Below are 24635 nucleotides of genomic sequence, written 5' to 3'. Positions count from 1 at the left end.
AACAGAGAGTATAAACATTGAGAATTAACATCTGGGAAATGCACACATTCTTAAGACCGGGTGTGTTTAAAGGGGATTTGCCATAGATTGGTTCAATTGGATTAACAAAATCCATTCCGATATCTGCTAAATTTGAATGGAGTTACTCATTCCCCTCTTTATTTACAATGTAAACAGTGAGCTATAGATACCCCTCTTGAGTCACCTGATTGCAGGGTCGACAGCTGTACAGTATAAAGGGCAATATGGGCGATATCTCCTGCAGTCTTGCTAAAATGGCTAAAGCACTGATTTTGTGTGCTTCTTGCATCTCTGTTTGCCTTGTGTACCTCCTCTCCGGTGGTAAGTTAAATCACTCAGTAGTGAATAGAGCATTACCATGGGGCATTAAACATTTTAAAAATCTATTTTATTTAAAAGTGAAATTAAAAGTTTGAATATCAAGTGACTAGTTCAGTGCAAAGTGCAATTCTTTGCTTACATTCTCTCATTGTATGTTTATAAAATCAATCAATCTATCTATCTATCTATCTATCTATCTATCTATCTATCTAACTAACTAGCTAAATGGAGTAGGTTGCCAGCCCATGTTTTTTAAGCTTATCAAAAAACTAACCAATTCTACAGTAAATGCTCTCCGCTTGTGAGTGATTTGTCATGTGCACGTTTGGGTATGCTGACATAAGGGCAGTGTTTTTGAAGTTAGCAAAATGGCTAAAATTGCTTACAGCACCTATAAGTTATATTCAACTTGGCAGAGACACACAGACTATGAAATGTATATCATAGATAGATAAACTATCCCCTTTGCTGGCCCCTACTGGGTGAGACAAGGCACTTTCAGTTGTTGGACATGATAACATAGGTCACAAGGTTATGTACACTCTACTATAATACAAAATTCTGCAGTAATCTCTCTGTACCTGGAAAGAAACATGCAGTATGTCCAAGCGGTCACTTACCCAAAATGGCCAGAGCTAATAAAGCCCACAACTACTGCTATCCATTTAAAAAAATTAATACATACATATCAACCAGGCAATTTTACTGCATAATCAACAGCAAAAAAAAATTATTAAACCTGAGGAAGATGGGCTTCCCCAGCTTAAGTTTTGCCAACATTTTCTCACTTTTCTGTCTAAAGATCTTAAGGATTTTTTCATTTCCACTGTTGACTTTGGCTTGCTCACTGGGGAGATTTGTTAGGCACTTTTTTTCAGTAAAACCTCTTTAAATAATGTGTATTGTGAAAAACACTGACCTGACATTTGTATGCACACACTGATTCTGAATGACACTGATTTGTGTCCCAGGGTTTTCATGGTGGTTCGGATATTCACTGTCCTCTGACTGTAAAGATTCTGGATGTTGTAAAAGGCATTCCAGCTGGAAATGTGGCTCTGGATGTTTATCGTCAGGGTGGAACATGGGAAAAGATTGCCATTGGGTAAGTTCCCATTAACCCTCATGCTCTGACTGACATTTTAAATTTGACTTTCCTCTGACCCAATAAAAACCAAGACAGAGAGATAAATTGTACTCCAAATATAACTCTTTGGCTAAAATGGTTCCACATGTTTGACATGAGTTTTCTGTAATTTCAACTTTAATACTTCAAGAAGAAGGAACCTAGCCAAATCTAATGTCAAACTAACTCAAATGAAACTATTAATGATGTGCTAGCAAGTTACTGGTAATGTTTATGAATATAATCCTTTATATTCATCTTGCACAAAGATTCATATTTTAACAATAAGTATGTTGAGAAGTAGAAATCCTTCTCAGTTAACCAAAACAAATAAAAATAAAAAAGTTTTTGTCTTGTAATTGTCCCAACACGAATTGATTAAGCTGTGAAGGTGCTTTTTATTTGAATCAACTCAGTTCATTTAAGTTCACTTGGTTTCATGATTTTTTTGAGTAACAAACATGGCAAGATTGAGTGAAACTGACAATAGTGAACGTTACTTTTATACCTGTAGAACATAAATGGATGTGAATGATTTCATGGAGGATATTTAATACGTTATCAAGTTCAAATCTTGTTACATTTTAAACATTTTAAGTCATCATTAACCTTTGATTTTAAGCCCCATTAAAAGGGCTAATGGTGTCCCCTTCATGTACATCAAACATGGTACAGGAAAGATTTAATAAAATAACTTTGTAAATTGAAAGAAATTGTTAAATTACTAGACACTAGCTCTTTTCATAAACTACATATTTTCATTGTCTCACATCTCTGGTTTCACTATCCTTTTCCTGCAATTAGCATCTTATCCTCAATCTTTCTTGATCTCTAACAGGAAAGCGGATATGTCTGGTGAGGTGCACAACTTGATCACAGAGCTGGAATTCACTCCTGGTGTGTATCGAGTGGAGTTTGACACTAAAGCCTATTGGAAGGCTGAGGACCTCCCTCAGTACTCTCCACCAGATGGCTGATGTAAGTGGCACTGTGACTGCACTCTTACATTCATGAGCAATCAGTGGTTGCCAAGTGACAGAATATTCTTGTAATGAGACACCTAAACAATGAATAATCAAGATAACTGATCTCTTCTAACACTTTAGGTATATGAATGCTTATTATTCAAAGCAAAAAAATATATATTTTTTTTAAATAACTTTTTGTATTCAAACGGGTTGGGTTGAGGGGATGCAGAATCACCCATGTTTGAAGTGACATTAGGGTGAGTGACAATTTTAGGTTTTGGGTAAACCATCACTTGTTATAATGATAATCAGCCCATATTTGAAAGATATTATGAAATTTGTACAGAGGTGTGTAAACTCAACTTTGGTGTTAAAAGAAACACCAGAAACTCGTTCATTCAGCAAATACAGCTGTAGATTAATACCCTGAATTATTGTCTTGGATGGGAACCAAGAGCTGTAATATCTGTGGGGAGGTACATATTTAAGAACCTATATCTTGTTTTCTATAGACACACAGTATATTTAAGATAAGAACATGGCAGATCATTCAAGGACAATCCACGTGTACAGGCATAGCACATAGGCAGTTCATGTAACGAGGCACTGACAACTATTAAAAGGGTGTATTCTCACATGGCCGATACTTATTTACAGATCAGCAATCTGATCAAGGTGGTTTGAGACATTACTCAGCCTGGTTGTTCAGGCCACATACCTTTTCCAAACAGGACTATATCAGCATATAGAAGTTTGGGGGTCTCACAATCAACACAAGGAAACAATAACAGATGAGAAATATGGATGGAGCGACAGCAAATTTCAAATACAAATTGTCATAAGGAGGTGAACAGAGCATTCATTAGGAACTCTTTCAAATTTAGACAGTGATATATGAAATCATAGCATAATTTTGCTGCTCAACCTCTTGTAATATTTGCATTCAACTCTTTAAAGGTAGATTCGATTTATATACATTTTGTGGACTAGAGGCCTAAATGGATTGATCAAGACAAAGACCAAGAGTAGGCTCAAAGAGCCTGTGAGGTGACAAATATACAGTATACACATATACTATATCAAGACACACTTGTTTACCACATGTGTTTGTGTTGAGATGGATGGAAGGTGTTTCTTATGGTTTATTGTGTGTTTGCAGGTGGTGTTCAAGGCTCATGTGGAGGGGCATCGCCATTACACTCTGGCTCTCCTGAGCCCCTTCTCATACACTACAACAGCTGTAGTTCGCTAAAGCACATGAGTGACATCACACATCCATGTCAAAAACCCATATATAAAGAAATTACATTTCACCCACCCTCACTCACTCACTCCAGCCATTCCAATTAAAAAAAGATCAGACTCAGTTCAAGTTTTCAACTATAAAGTCTTTTAATGATCATTACAGAGCGTCACACAGTGAATGGACCAGTACAACAAAAGAAAAGGAAATCTGGAACCAGGATTGTACATGTCAGTCAAAGCAGACGCCATCAAGAGATTCTGCTTCTTACACATACACTACAGTTAAAGTGGATCCTCAGGAACAGAGAAACGCAAACAGAGAAGGTCCTCATATTTTTCAGTTTCAAATCAATGAGACATTTCAGGTTGATGGACATAGCTCCAGATTCAAATTAAAAACTCTAAATAAAAAGTAAAAGAAAATGTAAATGTGCACCCATTTTATTTTGAAACATCATCCAAGCGCACCCCACTGCACATCTCAACAATGTGAAAATGAAAGGGTTCAAAAAAAAAAAAAAAAAACTCAAGGCACAAATATGAATACTGCAAAAATGTAACACTCTACATTACAGATTTGTAATTATGAATAATATATCCTCTTTTATATTTTATATCTTTTAAAAAGACAGCTGGACAGGATGGGGCAGATATGAGATGTTAAGTTAGGGGTGGGAACTGAAATGAGATGACTCATCTCAAACCAGCAGACAGACAACAGCATTAAACAAGAGCTTCCTCAAAGCTACAACTAACCACCAGATCAAAACATTAACAATCACACCAGAGCAGTCTCACTGATGAATTTACACAGGAAACACATTTGGCATCAGCCAATTCTTTAAAATCTGGGGAATGGGCTGACCTGCAGAAGACACCTGCAGAAGAATCAATGTGACATTCAGTATTCATATATTGCAACCCACCTCAGTTTAAGCACAATTCGTGTAACTTTTAGTCCACTTCTGTGCAACCCAACAAAAAAAGTCGCAACATTTTTTGAATGCGCAAAAAGCTAATGATTAAAGCGATAGTTGCCCAAAAATTAAGATTCTGTCAATTACTCTCATACCGTTCAAAACCCTTTCATGAAACCAAAGATGATCAGTTATTAAAAAAATAAAATGTATACAGCTCTTCTTCCCATTCAATTAAAGTAAATGGGGACTGTGCCGGTCAGTTCCTAACATTCTGCCCAATATCTTTTTTGTTCCATTGAAGAACATTTTCATTTTTGGGTGAACTAAAGCTCTCTATTGGGGCGTAAGAAAACTATTTCAGTACAGTATTAGTGCACGGTGCAATGGTACTTTTTTACTTGAGCATACTGGAAACTAATAATCAGCTTGTGTAAAGAACTGCATTTCCCCGCTTTGAAAGTCTGTACCTGGTCCAAAATACCTCTATTTCTACATTAAACAGCAAGCATAAGTGGTTATAAATGGATCTCATCCATTGCTTTAACACAAACACATGGCGTAATTCAATAGCTCAGTGTCAACATCCTATCTTTGGCGGCAAACTATAAGCTATAAAATCTTGCACCTATATAACATACTTTGCTTATGCACATTTGTGAGCAATGTGTAGCGGAAAAGCGAAGCGAGGTCTTTTCCCGCTGTGTTCCAGCTATCCTTTCACACAAGACCACATATGAACGGGATCAATACACTTTCAATATATACACAAACTCACTTCACACATACCAAAACCCTGTTCGCATACTCAGTGTGGCTGGACAGAAAGTTTGAGATTTCAGCTGATGTTGTAAAAAGCTAAACTTCCCCCTGCAACGCTTAGGAAGAAAGGTCAAAGCTTTTATGTAGAACAAGAGGTGAAAGAAAAGCAGACTTTGGCACCAGTAACCTCCATTTAATCATTTATCTTTTGTTCCCCCTTTAGTTACTTCAACATCAGGGTTGGTCAAATAGATTTCTGTAACCATAGTAACCAGGCCCATTTTGACCCAGGCTTTAGTCTGCCAGTTTAATAAGTGACAGTTAACAACAGACTGGGCACAGGAGGAAGAGTACATACAGGACTGGACTAAGAAAGTTATCAAGAGTGTGCATTAGGGCCTAAGAGAGCATCCACTCAGTAGAAAGATTTAGCAGGTAACATCAGAGAAGCCATGGCTCAACTACGCCTCAAAGACATGCAGAGAAAGAGAAAACCCTACAAGAACCTTTGAAACAGGCGAATTAAAGCATTTTTCACAGATCTTGCTAGCTAGGATTTGAAGCTGTGACTGCGTCTCAACTTCAATTGTTAAGAGACCAATTAGTGTCGCGAACCATGTAGCTGACGTTATTCTCTGAGTGGCCTGAAACAATCAAACACACACACACACACACACACACACACAATATGACAAGGATATGAAACAGCAGTTTTTAAGGACATTTATAAATAACTTATCATCGACAAAATTAAAGCAATTTATGGTACATCAAAAACAACAAAACATTTTTTAAATGATATACAAAGGCAAACATGTAACAACAAAAAGACAGTCTACGTGTCATTTTCCAACAGCTTGTGATGCTCAAAACTTTAACAGCATAAAGTCGTCATGGCCCAAGTGTACTTCAAATGCCATTCAAGAGCAACGCACTCATCGCTCTCTCATCTTGGCCCAACTCACGGACTGATCAGAGCGTAATATCACCCAGTACTTCACACTGAGAGCTATATACACAGACAGACAAAAACACACAGGTTTAGACACGCCAAACCCTGCAGTGGGCTTTTTGGCTTTAGCAGCTGTGAACCCGACTGATCATCAGGTCTTTCTGCGAACGACATGGGAGATAAACCCTCGTAAACCCCTCGTTTCAGTCGTATAATGATTAGGTCAATGAAATTCTAATTCGCCCAGAAAAAAAAAAGTGTCCTCATTTACTCACCCCTCATGTTGATCAAAACAGTACGACTTTCTTCTGTGGAAAACAAAAGTAGCTATTTTTAAGGATGTCCCTTATTCAATATTATGGCAGTCGATAGTGACTCACTTTAAAGTTGAAAGAAAAAAAAGAAAAAAAACTCCCCAAATTGTCAAAAGTATTCCATGAGACTCATGTGTAATATTCCAAGTCTTATGAAGACATACGATCACTTAGTATGAACCGAGCTCAAATCCAACATGGTCACATATCAATAACATCAAACATCATTGGTTCTTGAACGTCTATTGACCAGCATCATGTCATGACAAAAGAACCAATTATGTGAGTTTATTAATGACAAAAAAAATTTGCAATGTTAATCTTACAAAGTGATCGTAGGTTTTCAGAAGAATTTAAATATGATATAACTGCATAAACTACTTTAATTACACGTGTGTGTGTGTGTGTTTTTTTAAGCTTTAGAGTTTTTAAAGTGAACGGTGTAAGGAAGAAAACTGAACATACTTCAATATACATCATGTGTTCAACATAAGAAAGTCATAGGAGTTTGGATCAGCAGAGTAAATAAAGACCATTTTTTTTTTCTTTTTCAACATCACTAAAAAAAAAAAAAAAGTTATTTTAAAGACAAAAAATAAATAAAAAAAATATAACCAAAATAAATGAAGGCATCTGGTACTGATATCTGTATGTCTCTAAATTGCTTTTCTGCATTCTAACGGTCATGCTGATATTGTGACCATCAATCAAAATATATCCCACACCCTTAAAGATAAAAAAATTATAATAAAAAAAATAAATTAACAGGTCAAAATAGCTGCCAAAAGGAAGAGTGCTTCCATTGGAATCAAAGGCGTTTTTAGGGGACAAAGCTCAAGCACTTTTTAAAAAGCCAGTTATTTATAGGGGAGTCTGGGTCTTGCATGCACTTGTTACAGCCTTCTGTATGGCCATGGGATTGAAATAAATAAATCCATAACACACCACTGGAGTGAAATGTATCTCTCAATACAAGACAAGAACGTGTTACTAAAGCTGAATTTAAGATTTAAAATACATCCATTTAAACTGCATTGAATTCTGAACAAACTTTGTCTTAAAAAAAAAAAAAAGATATGTATAAAAAATATACAAACAGAAACATGAAACAAACATATACAACATGGAAAAAAAAAATGTCTATTGGCATCAAGAGTGCTGTTGTAATGTAAAACCAAACTTTCGACTATGTAAGCACAGATGAGTGGATTTACAGAGTCTGATAGCCTCTAACATTTAATTAAGGCCTTGCCGTAAACATCTGATTTGATGATGCTGGCACACCCCACCTTTTTTTTTTAAATGTGTTGTGATCTGATTCGCTAAAGCCATCATGGACACAGAAACATGCAGTTAAACGTAGGCAGTCACGCTACACACCTTCACAGATATGATCCATTGAACGAACACACGAACGGACGAACGCACACACACACACACACACACACACAACTGTGCATAAGACAAGCCTTTGCAGCCCTCACTCCTGTTTTTAAGGGCATTTGGCATCGATACATCACGTGTTCCTCAGGTGGGCGGAGCCTGTCAGTACTCTGTTATAGGGGCGAGCTCGGGACTAAGATTCACGGTGATGTTTTTATACAAGCTGCTCAGAGAGATTTCTGGAGAGTAATGAAGATTGTTCAAGCCGTCCAGATGCTGCCTCTCTTTTGAGTACCTCAGCAACTTGTACCTGAGGGAGAGAGATTGAACTCTGGTTAGCACGTTTCCAGAATGTCCTTGGGATAATATGCAATGATTGATACAGTTATTACTGTAAATATGTTTTTCTCAAATGTAGGTCAATCCACTCCGGCTAACATACCAATACAACCTTGGTTTGAGGTCAGGTTTAGTGTAAATAAGTCAGGAGGTAAAGATCAAACAGTGCAGTGAAAAGAAATGTTTTCCACCCTCCAAATCATAAAGTAATATTTCACCCAAAAATGTAAACACTGTCATTATTTACTTGCACTTCACTCTCATGTTGTTCAAATTCTCGCATCGATCAATATTTTGAAACATATTTTAACACAATAATAATAATAATAAATAATAATAATAATAAATAATAAAATCAATTGAAGTAGTCCATAAATTGGTAATCTTCAACACTTCAGAAGCTCACGTTCAGATTAAAAAATTTGGCATCATTGTTCCCGACAAGCTTTGGCCTGGGGAAGTCTGTCAGCAAATAACAATTTAAATTTGTTGCCGTTTATCGAAGACATAAAATTACAGTGCATGTACTGCAAGTTCACATGGACTACTTTCAAAGGAATAGTTCAGCTAAAAATGAAAATGCTTTAATTTTTCTCACCCTCATGCCATCCCAAATGTGTTTGGCCTTCTTCTGCAGAACACAATTTTTAGAAGAATATTTCAGCTCTGTAGGTCCATGCAAAGCAAGTGAATGGTGACAATGTTGTTCCAAAAAGCATATAAAAACTCCAGTGGTATAATTAATGTCTTCTGAAGAGATATAATTGGTGTGGGTGAGAAACAGATCAATATGAAAGTTCTTTTTTTACTGTAAAACTCCACATTCACATCCACATTATTCTTTTTTTTTTGTGTGTTTGTTTTGCCAATTCACATTCTTCGTGCATATCGTCAGCTCCAGTAGAGGCTGGTAAAAGTTGGATATTTATAATAAAAAGGGACTATTTTCTCAGCCACACCTATAATATTACTTCTGAAGACACCGATATAACCACTGAAGTCTTATGGATTTACTTTTATGCTGCCTTTTTGTTATTTTCTGACCTTCAGGTCACCATTCACTCACATCGAATGGACCTACAGAGCTGAGATCAAAAAACCTTAATTTGTGGTCTGCAGAACAAAGAAAATCATACACATCTGGAATGGCATGAGGGTGAGTAGATGAGGGAATTTAAATTTATGGGTGAACTATCCCTTTAAGAAACTTTTAAAATATGTTTGTTCTATTTAAAGCTTGACAGCCATGGTAACTATGAACGACAATGTATTGCAATAGCTGCGTATAGATTAATAAAAAAAAAAAAAAAGACTCTACATTTTTGGGTAAACTTATACAAATTAACTGGTGAGAAGCAGAAAAGAGAGATTGAGGAAGAAGGTGGAGCAGTGATTATGCTCCCAAACAAAGTAGCAATTAAGAGTTTGTTAGAAACAAAAGAACGTCCTCAGTGGAACGGGACCCTCTGCAAACACTATCAAGCTTTCCTACTAACGCTTGTTCTGCCACCAGAAAACATGGAGAGAAGAGTGATCGCATTGAGTCAATTACCTTAGGAAATACTAAATAACATCTGGAAAACACTGCATTTACATTTAGTAATCTTATCTAGTGGCAAAAATGGACTCCAGTATGCCATGGAAGACTACATCCAAAACCTGAAAGTGGGCAGAGAAATGTGTATTGGACAAATTTGCAACAAAGCTAATCCGTGTTTAACTAAAGAGACCTAATTTATTGCTTTGTAATAATAAATCACACACACACACACACACACACACACACTCAGAAGTTTACATACACTTAGGTTGAGGTCATTAAAACTGATTTTTTTTAATCACTCCATAGAAAACTATAATTTTGGCAAGTCGTTTAGAGCATCTACTTTGTGCATTACAATTTAAGAGTAATTTTTCCAACAATTGTTTACAGATTGTTTCACAGTTCAGGTGTGTCAGAAGTTTAAAATCACGTTAACTGTGCCTTTAAGCTTGGACATTTCCAGACATTGAGCTTCTGATAGGTGTTGTACTGAATTGGATATGTATCTGTGGATGTATTTTAAGGCCTACCTTCAAACTCAGTGCCTCTTTGCTTGACAACATGAGAAAATCAAAAGAAATAGGCCAAGACCTCAGAAAACAACCTGTGGACATCCACAAGTCTGGTTCATACTTGGGAGAAATTTGTCTGAAGGTACCACGTTCATCTGAACAAATAATAGTACGCAAGTATAAACACCATGGGACAATGCAGCCATAATACCGCTTAGGATGGAGACGCATTCCATCTCCAAGAGATAAAAGTAATTTGGTGCGAAAAGTGCAAATCAATCATAGAACAGCAAAGAACCTTGAGAAGATAATGGAGGAAAGAGGTAGATAAGTATCTATATCCACAGTAAAGAGAGTCCTATATCGATATAACCTGAAAGGCTACTGAGAAAGCAAGAAACCACTGCTCCAAAACCACAATAAAAAAGCCAAACTACAGTTTGCAAGTTCACATGGGACAAAGATCTTATGTTTTGGAGAAATGTACTCTGGTCTGACGAAAACAAAAATGTTACTGTTTGGCCATACTGAACATTGTTGTTTAGAAGAAATATGGTGAGGGATGCTAGCCAAAGATCACCATCCCAACCATGAAGCATGGGGGTGGCAGCATCATGTTGTGGGGGTGCTTTGCTGCAGGAGGGACTGGTGCACTTCACAAAATAGATGGGATAACGAGGAAGGAAATCACGTGGATATATTGAAGTAAAATCCCAAAACATCAGCCATGAAGTTAAAGCTTGGTCACAAATGGGTCTTCCAATTGGACAATGACTCAAAAGCATACCTCGAAGGTTGTGGCAAAATGTCTTAAGGACAATAAAGTCAAGGAACTGGAGTGGCCATCACAAAGCCCAGACCTCAATCCAATAGAAAATTTGTGAGCAAAACTGAAAAAGCATGTGCGAGCAAGGAAGCCTACAAACTTGTCTCAGTTACACCAGTTCTGTCTGGAGGAATGGGCCAAAATTCCAGCAACTTATTGTGAGAAGCTTGTGGAAGGCTTTCCAAAACGTTTAACCCAAGGCAATGCTACCAAATATTAACAAAGTGTATGTAAACTTCTGACCCACTGGGAATGTGATGAAAGTAAAAGCTAAAATAAATAATTCTCTCTATTATTATTCTGACATTTCAAAATCTTAAAATAAAGTAGTGATCCTAACTGACTCTTCTATGATTAAATGTCAGGAATTGTGAAAAACTGAGTTTAAATGTACATTGCTAAGGCATACACTGGTGGCCAAAATTTTGGAATAATGTACAGATTTTGCATTTATGGAAAGAAATCGGTACTTTTATTCACCAAAGTGGCATTCAACTGATCACAATGTATCAGTCAGGACATTAATAATGTGAAAAATTACTATTACACTTTGAATAAAATGTTCAGAAAGATTTCTCATCAAAAAATCCTCCACATTCAGTTTTTGAATCACTTTTATATATCACTATAAAAAGCATATGTTACCAAAAATCCTTATAAGTCAAGTTGTAAACAGGGTCATGCATGTACTTGTCATAGCTTTCTGTATAGCTATGCGATAAACAAAACAACAACAAAAAACATGAAACTGGAGTAAAAATGAATATCAAAAATTATTTGAAAGTACATTTAACATCTTTCAGTAAATATATATAATATTGTAATATTTAAATAATATGGTGAAGTTTTGCTTACATAACACAGCCAAGCTAGTGTGTATATGTACTGACCTCCCCAGGAACTGGACCTCTCCTCTGTGGTGATGGGAGATTGATTTGTATTTGCCAATTTCTCCCTCTGGCCTAGTCACATTGAAACCTGCATAATGAACCCTGATGGCAAGAAAAACACACTCACAACATACGTTTCTATTATATGTACAGTACATCTATTTGTTTATGATAACATACCACATCCATCAGTAACAAAAAAAGCGTGTTGGTGATGCAAGTGTTTGCTGGATGTAATGGGCAGTTTATAAATAAAAAAATTAAAAAAACCTGTGATATCAAATTAACTGGACAGTTATAAATCACCAGTTTTGCTGGTCTTATGATTATGCACATACAACTGGTTCAACATAACTGACCTGTTCCAAAGGTCATCGTCCTCTCCGCCCCAGCCCCAGAACGCATTGGGAAAGCCATTGATCTTGTGGAATTGTTCGACAGTAAGTCCACTTACTCCACCGAAGAACTCATTGTAGGGAAGACTGAAATAAACATTCACACTTAGTAATCTAAACTACCTCTACTCCACCATCACATGAAAAATATTTTAAAACAGAAAATAAGGGTGATGAGGGGAAATAAAAAGAATGAAACAGAAACCTTACCATCAGGAATCACTTGAAAGCAATAGGTAACAAAGAACAAGTCTTTAAGAGTTTAGACTGTGATGCCACTTCACAAGGAGAGAAAGCACATATTTACTCCCTTGCAATCTCCCCTCGAAGAAAACCCTGGGTTTCACCCAGGATATGTCGAGAGGGGGAAAAAATATCTTCAAGCAGCCAAAGCTTCACCGCGGGGTCTAAAACTGATCCATGGTGATGCTTAAAATAGTTACATTATAAATACACCAATCCAAACACTTCTGAGAGTCAATCAGAGGTTTACAATGACGGCTGAATTTACACCTCATTACACAAATTAAGTTTTATGAACAAGGAATGTGCACGAAAAGTTAAACGTGAGGGTTAATGAACAGTTATTCGGTTGTTTGTTGTGTGTGGGGACTCGGAAATAAATAACTTTTACTGCAACTCAATGGAGTCAAACCCTACTCAAAATAGAAGGGAATAAAGTGCACAGTGAGCTATGAGCCTAAATTGCACAATGCTTGCATCTTCAAATAATGAAAACACTCACACTAAAGTCAAACAAAAATAATCAAACTGTCACTGCCTGCAGCAGTATTCTTAACCAAGAGATAAAACATTATTTAAGTGCCAAATCAGATACATGATCGGACCGGTCAAGTTCACAATTCCGTGAGGCATCAAACACTATTGCCATATGCAAGGAATTACACTGCTGCAGTTAAGTAGATTCTTGATTTTAGCTTGCTTTGATTTTTAAATGACTTAGCATTAAACTTGTCATGTTTTTGTATGTACTTGTTAGAATGCACAACATAGCAAAAGTGAAAAAAACATCGGCTTACCGTTTATCATGTGCTGAAACTTTGTCGGGTGAAAAACTTTTTTTAAAGAAAACAGAACACAAGTGTCTTGAGATGCGTTTACAAAATACTGGATTTCTTTTAAACTGGACACTAAAGATGGGGCGGTCCTGAGATTTTAATGAGTAAAGCCTTCATGTTACCTAAAACTTTATTCTAAACCCAACCAATAGTGTTCTAAAAGCAAACGAATGGTGAACAAAACTGATATTATTACCCTTAATCTAAACCTAACCTATAGTGTTGAAAAAGCTAATACGACATGAAAAGCACATTTTCTGAATTAACCACGTCATTTAGTCTTGCTTCCATGTCACTTTTGTTTCATTTGTCAGCTTGCATGTTAGGCTGGGCTCAAGCCTTGGTCTTTGGAGTCCAAAGTCAAACACTCTATTAGGCAATATACCGCGCAAGCTAATCATGTTGAAATACATGCATAAATGTAGGCGGTTCTGTAATACAAGCATTAAAATGTATTGTTTTTCAAATGATGGGTGTTCAAAAGTGTTTAGATATCATAAAATAGCAGCGTGTGAGTAATAGTGAGAAAAATAAGTGTTTCTAAAATGATAATCAGCCATTGTACTCATGATTTGTGAGAAAGTTAATAAAACGCACAGTTGTTGTAGCACCTATTTCAGTATTAATTTTACCAGGAAATTGCAGCAAATGTAAAACATGTCACATAAGTCAGTTTGCAACAATGTAGTTATAGTAACAATCATTCTATGAGACTACGTTGCAAACGCACACAAAAACACGTTTGAACAGCCCCTAAATCACTCAACAATTGAAAAACTAACCCAATCCCGGCAGGAAAACCAGACGGATTGTAGATCCTGTTGGGCTAGGGTCAGGTAACAGACCTCTATTACATGAGTAGAATAACCAAATAATAATTTTTCTTTTCTAATAGGAGGCGTGTCCGTGGTTAACTCAAGGTCGAATATCCTTGCACTTACCTACTACGAACCATTGTGAAAACGCTGAGAATTTGAGAAACCATAAATAATAGAAACAATTAACTTTAGCCACGCAACCATGTTCATGAGGGTCCCGAAGAATGCCAAGCTTCCAACAATAAATGCCAGAACATTAGGAATACTGCAACTTGTTGTGAAATGTTGTGTTTTGGAAGGCCAAATATGCTGCTGCATATTCTCTAACCCAACTGACATGCAAACTATTCCAGTGATTCAAGCAAACAACCCATAAGTGACTTTGCAAAAAGAAGCAGACCAAAAAACCTCCAACATGTGGGAGATCATGAAATTCAAGTTGGACTACAGATAATAATTATGATGAGATCAAACTTTATCTCCACCTCGTCCTTCCCACAAGCTCATCTTGTGATGAAGAACGTGACGCAGCTAAACACAAACATTGTATGACACCAATTCTTAAGTCAACAAATCACATTTCAGTGGGAATAATAGGGAAGTTGTGGTTGATGAGCTGTTGTTTTAGCATAACATAAAAAGACTACGAAACACCATTTTCTGTACGTGTGCTTGACTGTCTATTCAAAAGTTTGGTTTGTGAAGCACTTTTTCCAGATTTCATTTTGTTGATATGAATTTCAAAACTGTAGATTATTCATCACTGGTTCAGTGAAAAATGCCTTGCAATCACCTTTAATACTCAGATGGCAAAACCTCAACCACTAACAAACACTCCAACCAACTAACTAAACACTCAGACTCAAACACGCTGGATATTTCCCTTCAGATCTGCGAGGTTCTACAGGTGGTAGATGACAACAACAGTCTGTACTATCAAACACACAAACAAAATGTAATAATCTATACCTCTACAACAGTTTTAATTACAAGTCTAAAAAATTTGACTGAAATTCCGAATTCAACTTTTAAGAATTTAAGACCTGAAACATCAAGAGCTTGGACACACACACACACAAAAAAAAAGAAAACATTAATTGTAAAACAATAAGACAAATATGATTATGCTTAAAAAGGAGAGAGGGTGGAAACAATAAAAAGGGTGTAGTGTAAAGAATAAATAACTTTGGAGAAGTAAATCAGTGCTTTCTGGTGGTTTACTTACATGTACATGTACTTGTCGAGCTTCGCGGCGAAGTGCCGAGGCATCTGACCACAACCGTAGTAATTACGGTCATTTTCCGGAATGTGATCAACGTCGTGAAACACCATACAGTCCCAGTCTAGGTCTTTCATGGCCTCTTTAAAGCCCACATTAAACAGCATGGCACGGTTGAACGGCTGAGTACCTGTCTGAAAACAGAATTACTAATTATTATAGGCCAGACAATCTTAAAGACAACATGCAATCAAAATTATCCTAACTTTTTTCAATAAATGCCACTACATTTCCACATGGAACCGGTATGTGTGTCTGTTTGTGTTTGCTCTCTCACACGCTCTCTTTTTGCAATCATCTTCACAGACACTTGCAATTGGTCCAGGGTACTGTCAATCATCGTTAACAGAGTGACTACACCTCTAGGGCTGAAACGATTAAGTCAACATTATCGACAACGTCGACATTAAAAAAAAAAAAAAAAAAATCGAACATGACAGGCTAAAAAACATGGAGACTGATATAAAAAATAGAGGTATATCACTAATATACCGTAAACTGTGTGATTATAGCTCAATTTCATCCAACATCCATGTAAACACCAGCTTAAGACCATAACTGGCCTCGGTGTGCACATGTTGATGAACAGTCTCCTTTATTTTCCTTTTACCCATAAAAAAGCGTTAGTTACGTGACCGTTACGGGCGCTTCATTTCAAATCATATGTAGAGGCTATATATGGGGAATCAAACATCCACCGCTCCTTTTACCATGATGATTCAGATAGATCACAAATTATTGCTTTGTTCTGTGACGTGTTTCTAGTGTACTGCATCTATAGCAACATTTGACAAGCGTTCATTTTGACAAACTTTGCGAGTTGAATTGTAATGATAAATGATTTCATATTGTTGCGCTGCTCAGTGTGAACCGCTGGAGGGTTTATGAATATACACACAAATTGTTTGATATACATGATGAGAACTTTCACGATAAACTTGATCATTTATAGATATTGATTTCTAGATATCTTTCTAGATAGACTTTAGATCAAATGAATACCTACACTGGCTGATAATAATTTTTCAGTTTTCTTATTCTATTCATTCTGAACATCTGGGTTTATTAGATTTTAATTTATTTTATATTTACAGTCTGTTGACAACTTCCCCCAGTGGTATATTTTGTAAATTTTTCTTGCACACCTTTGTTTCCTATAATGAAAAGAACTTGGATTTCTTGAACCAGGTTGTCTTGCATTCTAATAAAGAACATAACATTTAAATCATGTTAGAGTACATTAAAAGTTGACAAATTAAAAAACAAAATCGAATCATGAATTGCCCTTAAATTTGATAAAAATCGAGATTTAATTTTTTTGCCATATTGCCCAGCCCTAGTGCAACCCCTAGGATTCATGAATTTGTCTAGATTCTCTAGGTTTAGGGGTGAGCGCCACCCTCTGTAATCTTTATTTCTTGGATAGTTTAAATAAGGTTTCACTGACGCTGAAGATTATTTTTCTTTAGACAGTTTAGGAGGTCTAAACTGTTTGTAGTTCTTTTCTTTGGTACCATCCATGTCCCTTTGCCCCTCCCCACCTAGTGTGTCACTGTAAACTTCAATTTGTATGCATTATAAATATTTCTTCTACACATTATTTGCACTTACCACTCAAGTCTTATATATATAATAAACTCATGGAATTTTGGAATATCTTGGGTCTGTCCTTGCTTACCAGTACACAAATAGTTTACCATCTATCTTTTATTTAATATTATTCCCGTTAACCCTAAACATAATCGTAACAAACATCTACACAGTACATATACTGTATATACATACACTGGTAGCCAGTTTGGAATAATATACAGATTTTGCTGTTTTGGAAGGAAATTAGTACTTAAATTCAACTGATCTCAAAGTATAGTCAGGACATTACTGATGTAAAAACAGCACCATCACTATTTGAAAAAAGTCATTTTTGATCAAAGCTAGACAGTCCCATTTCCAGCAGCCATCACTCCAACATCTTATCCTTGAGTAATCATGCAAAATTGCTAATTTGGTACTAGAAAATAACTTATATAAATTAATTATATAAAACACTGCTGAAAGCCATTTGGTTTGTTAAATGAAGCTTAACATTGTGTTTGTTTTTGAGTTGCTACAGTATGCAATAGACTGGCATGTATTAAGGTCAATATTAGGTCAAAAATGAATATAATAAAGTTGCTGGAATTTTGGCCTCACGCACACTTTTTCAGTTCTGCCCACAAAATCAGACTGAGGTCAGGGCTTTATGATGGCCACTCCAATACCTTGGCTTTGTTGCCCTTGGGGTCACTGTCCATTAGGAAGACCAATTCGTAACAGAGCATTAACTTCCTGACTGATGTCTTGAAATGTTGCTTCAATACATCTACATCATTTTCCTTCCTCATGATGCCATCTATTTTGTGAAGTGCACCAGTCCCTCCTGCAGCAAAGCACCCCCACAACATGATGCTACCACCCCCGTGCTTCATGGTTGGGATGGCGTTCTTCGGCTTGCAAGCCTCACCCTTTTTCTTCCAAACATAACGATGGTCATTATGGCCAAGCAGTTACATTTTTTTTCATCAGACCAGAGGACATTTCACCATGTGCACTTGCAAACTGTAGTCTGGCTTTTTTGTGGTGGTCTTGGAGCAGTGGATTCTTCCTTGCTGAACAGCCTTTCAGGTTATTTCGATATATTATTTTGACTCGTTTTACTGTGGATATAGATACTTGTCTACCCGTTTTCTCCAGCATTTTTACAAGGTCCTTTACAGTTCTGGGATAGATTTGCACTTTTCACACCAAACTACGTTCATCTCTAAAAACATAAAAAAAAAAGATCTTACTTTTTGAAGAAATGTTCTCTGGATGTTCACTTGACAAGCGGTATGGAATGCCATCACGCAACAATTATTGCGTTAAGTTATTTGTTTTATAAACATTTTATTTGATGTTGTATTTTTGTAAACCACTCAAGAGTTGGTGTATAGCTGCTCTTTTTTAATTTTCAAATGGTTTAAATTAAAAAATGTTAATCGTTTACTTTTCTATAAAAAATAAAAATAAAAAAAAGGTTTGTAATTTAATTTGTAATGTAATAAAATGTTAAATGACATATTTTTTCATTCACATTAATTCCCTATTGTGAAATATATATAATGAAACTTCCTCAGTGTAATGCTTTGTTATAACCTGGTTGGAGTACAGCGATAAAGCCTCCTGTAATCTCCTGGATCCCTTCTAGACAATACACTTCATTCACAAATGAGCCCCTTTATTTTAGGGTAAGCAACATGCATTATTAATATCATAACATGTTAGATCATTGACTTTAGCCTGAATTGATAGAAGATTATTACATAATTACAATGGAACCATGGTGAATTAAACAGTGTATTAATTATTATATTCAAATAAACTACCCAAAATAAGTAAAAAAGTATTTAATTTTTATTTATTTTTTTATTTCATGAAGATGCAGCTCCCAACAATATCACCCCAATCATTCTAGAATAATAAATTCTTCTCAAATAGAGCTATTCAAGTCATCTGGTGAAGTCATCCTGTATTTTTTCATATCGCAATATATAAAATCGCAGAAAAACAACTGTCAGTTTTTTCCAATATCGTGCAGCCCTAGTTTTTACAGCTTACCAGTATGTCACAATTACCTTTTGTTATTAACAACAGAACTATTCATAACAGTTTCAAAACAAATAAATGTTAGAAATTCACAATTAATGTAATTTTTATGTCATTTTGATAACTTTATAAAAAGGTTCCATTAGTTAACATTAGTGAATGCATTACGTATCATGAACAAACAATTCACTGTGTGGGGCATAAACACATAACTGCACAATATAACTTGCAAAAGTTATGACAAATGGCCTTTTCTTAAAAATCGGTATCAGTCAATCAGAGATTGGTATTGGCCTAAAATTTCCTGATCGGTGCACCACTAATAGCTAATGAACACCAGTGGATGGCAGTACAACATCACAGCACAGAACTGAATGTGCTCACCTGTTCTATGACATAGAAGGCAAACTGCAAATGTTGGCGTTGGAGCATAGGAGCGAGGTGCTGAAAGAGAATGGGAAGATGTTCATGGCGATTCCTAAATGGAATTAATATGGCCACCTGGGAAAAACACAAAATCAGTTATTCTGATGCCCTAAAAGAACACATAAAAATAGAGATACAAGTTGACATCTCTCCTGCTCAAGCTGGAATAATGTTTATCTACTAGTGATGATTTAATAAGTAATGCATGATCGTCATTTCATCTGTAATTTATTACTATTCATTGTTACTTAGCATTTGCACTTTTTACAACTGAAAATTGTATACTTTTAAAACATCATTCAATACCCAAATAATTTAGAGTTTCCGTTCCTGTATGCATGTTCATTTTCTTCATATCTACGCTTCAATTTCTCATCTGAATGAGCTCAATGATGAAGTTGTGCTGAACTTATGTGAAAAACATGCAGAGCAATGTGACATTTTTTAAATCATCTCAAACCCCCCGAAAAAAAAAGACCCAGGGTAAGTTGTAACATCCAAAATATGTAACCACCAAATTAACATACCTTCCAGCGTGGTTTGCAATCTTTGGGCATCCAGTGGCCTCCAAATTGAATGTCCAGGTGTTTAAGCCTCAGTTCAGTCACGTCTATAGGAACCTCTGTCATGTTGACGTCCATCTGACCCTCTGCAAGGAAACACTCTGCATTACTCAACCAACCAGGTAAGAAATAAAAACTGTTTCTTTTCTGGAATACATCTAAAGTGCCCACATTTTGGAAGCATAAAATCATACACTACGGTCCTAATAAAGTGGCCAACGTGGTCTTCTGCTGTTGTAGCCCATTCGCCTCAAGAATCGACGTGTTGTGCATTCCGAGATGCTATTCTGCTCACAGTACAGAGTGGCTATCTGAATTACCGTGGCCTTTCTGGAAGCTCAAACCAGTCTGGCCATTCTCAGTTGACCTCTCTCATCAACATGGCACTTCCTTCAGCAGAACTGCCGCTCACTGGATGTTTTTTGTTTTTGGCCACAATCGGAGTAAATCTCTAGAGACTGTTGTGTGTGAAAATACCAGGAAATGCTTGTAACAATTACAGAAATATTTAAACCAGCCAGTCTGGCACCAACATGAAAATGCTGCCTTCGGAGGCTTTATATGGAGGTAGGAAGGGATCAAGGCACATCCGAATTCAATGTTCGTTTCACATCCTGTCTAACTGAGATACCGTCATCTGATGGATTTTGGAAGGCAGCATAGATGTATCCTTTGCTGCCTGTGGAATCCCACAATCCAGTGAGTGGGGTTCCACAACAGTTAAGCTGAAGAAAAAAAAAAAAAAGGTTTCCAAAGAGGCGGTTGATAGCCAATTTGTGAATAAATGAACTTTTTCCAACATTTGAATCCATTTCTTGTGAGAAATTAGTTTTTTAGTAATGAAATATACACAAAACACTCTTGATTTTGTTCTAGATTATTAGTCCTTTGTGGTTTAGTGGAGATCAGATGGTGATAATCAGTTGCTGATTATCCTAGCAACGATGTGACTTATGGTGCCCCAGTAGTCTGTCCAAAACCGGTTTCTGGATGTACCTTTGTACGCAAACGCTCTCTGTTGAGTCATTTACTGACAGTGCAACCAGGCAACAAGACAGCAACCTTTGGTTTTGGATGCAGCTTGTATCTGTACCTCTAAACTTGACCACATTAACACATTGAGAAGCAGCTAGAATTCCAAGAAATTTACATGAGAAATGTGTGATAGGTGTGTTTTGTACTAGATCAAGGAGCTCGTTTCAAACCATACTTTTGTAGGTAGCATTTTAAGGCATCATATGGCACTCCCAACATGAAAAGCAGTTCAAAAAGTTAGGATATTACATTAATTATACTACCATTAAAAGAAAATTAAATTCTAAGGCAGCATTGCATAAGTGAATGCCATAATGCACTGCAACAAACTCATTGGAAGAGGTCCATCCAAGATGATGCATAAAGTGAGAAAACTCAACTACAATATAATTCATTCAATAATGAATATATATATATATATATATATATATATATATATATATATATATATATATATATATATATATATATATATATATATAAAAGGTCAATTAAATCTGCCTTTATTTTACCCATTATTTATGAAAAAAAAAAAAGTTATGGTTAATAAAAAAAAAAACATTGATTTCACTAGGTTTCCATCTCAGTCACACTTGAATGCCGTTTTCTTCCACAAAAACCGGAGTGCCTCAAAAATGCTCTTCATTAACATATAGTTTGGAAAACTGATAACGTTGTTTGAAAACAAGTTTTCAAAAGCAGACATTTTAGTGTTGATGTGGCCTTAAGAGTATTGCAATGTTAGCCTAGCAACATGCTAACAACTCTATTCACAATTATATTAAAGTCATTTGCATGAGTGCATAAGAGAAGTGTTGTTTAGCCATAAAAACATGCATGCTATTGTTAGTGAACAATGGCAATGCATGTTTTTAGCGGTATACAACGTAAGATCTCAGTTGAAATTTTGGTTCCATTGTATGCCTTCAAAACAGGGGCTAAAAACTAAATGTTTTTAATTTCAGGTTGTTCTGAGCAAAAACTGTATTTTTTTCATTCTGTTTCAGAAGTTCCGCAGACACCTGTCCAAATGTTAACCGGTTAGAGCAAAATAAAAGAATGGTTAATAATGTTCTTTTTAAAATGACAGTATACTCTTGTGCTAAGAGTGGCTGAAATACCAAATTGCAGTGTTGCCAGATCTTGCAAGAGAGACAAGAAACCTGGTCTGGGAAAAACAAGCCCAAAAAAAAGCCACTTGCATCACAAAAATAAGAGAAAATAAGCAGTAAATTATTTTCCTGTGTGGTGGATTTATCAGCATAGAAATCATAATAAGCATAATTAAAGTTAATTAACAGTTCAGTATAATTTTTATTACGTATCTACTTCTCTGTCAAACCCCAGTCGCAATGAATCTATATAAATGCATCATATCTAACAATAATTCATTTACATTTACATTTATGCATTTGGCAGGGACAATCCCCCTGGAGCAACCTGGAGTTAAGTGCCTTGCTCAAGGACACAATGGTGGTGGCTGTGGGGCTCGAACCAGCGTCCTTCTGATTACCAGATTACCAGTTATGTGCTTAGACCACTACACCACCACCACTCTCCACAATTCTTCAATGAAGAATTCGACAACTGAGAAATATACTTTTTGCCTTCTATAATGTTTTCCTTGTATCTGGATGAGCTGTGCATGTATATGTAGAAATTAATTATAGCTGTTAAAAAGGCAAAGAAATGTGTGATGCAGCAGTTTCCTTCTGGATCAAAGCACTTGTTTAGTTTTTTTAGGCAACATGAAGGGCAGTAGTTTCATGAATTTACTTTGATAAATCCTCTGGCTTCATTAAAAAATTGTCAGAATGAAATTAACAAGTTATAACCGGTTACCAGCATTTAAAAAAAAGTTTTCACTCCGGAACGGTTTTTCGTTCCTTTAACCGTTTTTAGTCCCTGCCTCAGAAGACATTGAATAATGCACTAGTTACATAGACTATGACGATCCTTTCAGGCCATTTTCTCTAAAGTGGGTCACTATCAACAGGATATTTTGTAAAAAAGAACATGATATAGGTTTGTTACATCATGAGTGAGTAAATGTTGGAATTTTATTTATTGAATAAACTAGCCTAAACTTTCAGCTCTCAATATCATTGAATGCAGTCTAAGAGGAGAACCACACAACTACACAACATGGAGCAATGAAGACTGCTGCAGCAAATAGCTGTGATGAACCTTATAATAAGGGGAACTGAGAGGAAACATGCTTGTTTAACTTAAGTCACTTACTCATAGAAGGTAACCGCTCAGGGCAGGGAAGGTTCTGAGCAAAGGTGAAGTTTTCAGGTAGGTATGTGGTTGGCTGAGCAATAAATTCACTTGAGTTATTCCCATCTGGATAATCTTCCATAACAAACACACAAACAGAGATTAAGGCAAAGGAACAGGACATTTGGTAATGGGATTGAGTTCAAAGAGTAGGCTAGTTATTGTAAAGGGTTTATTTATGTATGCAGGCACGTGCTTTTTCTCTTACCTGTCCCATTCAGAGTACTGTTCTTATTGGTGTATAGCCTGATCATGTGGCCAATTGTCCATACATTGTCTCGTAACATGATACCCTGAGCTTGTACCATGAAGAAATACGTGTTGACTACGGGGGAGGGAGAGAGAGAGAGAAAGAGAGATAATAAAATGTTAAGAAGAAACAATAGTTGTGAATTGTGATAACACTAAAATCACCCCATGACGAAGTGTGACTAAGAAAAAGAAAACACCCAGACAAAACGGAAATTTGCAAATGTGCATATGTAAAACTGTACTTGGAGAGTAAAACGAAAGAACTTGTTTTCTGTTGTTTAGTTCAATAAATTAGAAAAAAAAAAAAAGTCAAAATGTAAACCTTTTTCTTCCTTTCTTTAAGGAAATTTCACGAGCAGCATTATAAGAGAAGCAATCCAGCAAATGTATTCATAAGGACAATTATATCATTAAGCCTTTAGTCCACTAAAAATAACCCCGTTTGGCCAGTAAGATCGAATAAAAAACAACTGTTTAAACCTGTACCATCAATGGATAATACAGCAAAAAAATATACAATATAGAACAGTACTATTTAAAGGGATAGTCCACATAAAACATTTAACTGTCAATGGTTTTCTTTCATGAAACACAAGATGTTAAGCAGTATGTTAATCTCAGTCCCCATTTGCTTTCATTACATATATTTTTCATACTGTACAATGAAAGTAAAAGGTGACTGAGACTGTCATTCTTTCCAACATCTCTATTTGTGTTCCACAGAAGTCATACAAGTTTGAAACAACATGAGGGTGTAGGGCTGCA

At 36.1% G+C, this 24635-nt stretch overlaps 1 protein-coding gene and 1 pseudogene across 1 annotated transcript in view; one reads left to right on the top strand and one right to left on the bottom strand.

The window, feature by feature from the left end:
* The first annotated feature begins 297 nt into the window (after positions 1-297).
* LOC127623902 (transthyretin-like) lies at positions 298-3688 on the top strand (annotated as a pseudogene).
* Positions 3689-3761: 73 nt separating this feature from the next.
* LOC127623534 (beta-1,4-galactosyltransferase 6-like) overlaps positions 3762-24635 on the bottom strand; it is a 38183-nt gene continuing 17309 nt past the window's right edge. The window contains exons 2-9 of the mRNA XM_052097903.1: positions 23827-23943; positions 23580-23693; positions 20268-20389; positions 19699-19815; positions 15637-15824; positions 12479-12601; positions 12120-12221; positions 3762-8319 (exon numbers count right to left, since the gene is read on the bottom strand). Coding sequence (XP_051953863.1) covers positions 8172-8319; positions 12120-12221; positions 12479-12601; positions 15637-15824; positions 19699-19815; positions 20268-20389; positions 23580-23693; positions 23827-23943 — 1031 coding nt within the window. The 3' untranslated portion in view covers positions 3762-8171. The remainder of the gene's footprint in view (positions 8320-12119; positions 12222-12478; positions 12602-15636; positions 15825-19698; positions 19816-20267; positions 20390-23579; positions 23694-23826; positions 23944-24635) is intronic.

Source organism: Xyrauchen texanus, chromosome 30, assembly GCF_025860055.1.
Source record: "Xyrauchen texanus isolate HMW12.3.18 chromosome 30, RBS_HiC_50CHRs, whole genome shotgun sequence".
Classification (NCBI taxonomy): Eukaryota; Metazoa; Chordata; class Actinopteri; order Cypriniformes; family Catostomidae; genus Xyrauchen; species Xyrauchen texanus.
This window is presented reverse-complemented; position numbering and strand designations above follow the sequence as displayed.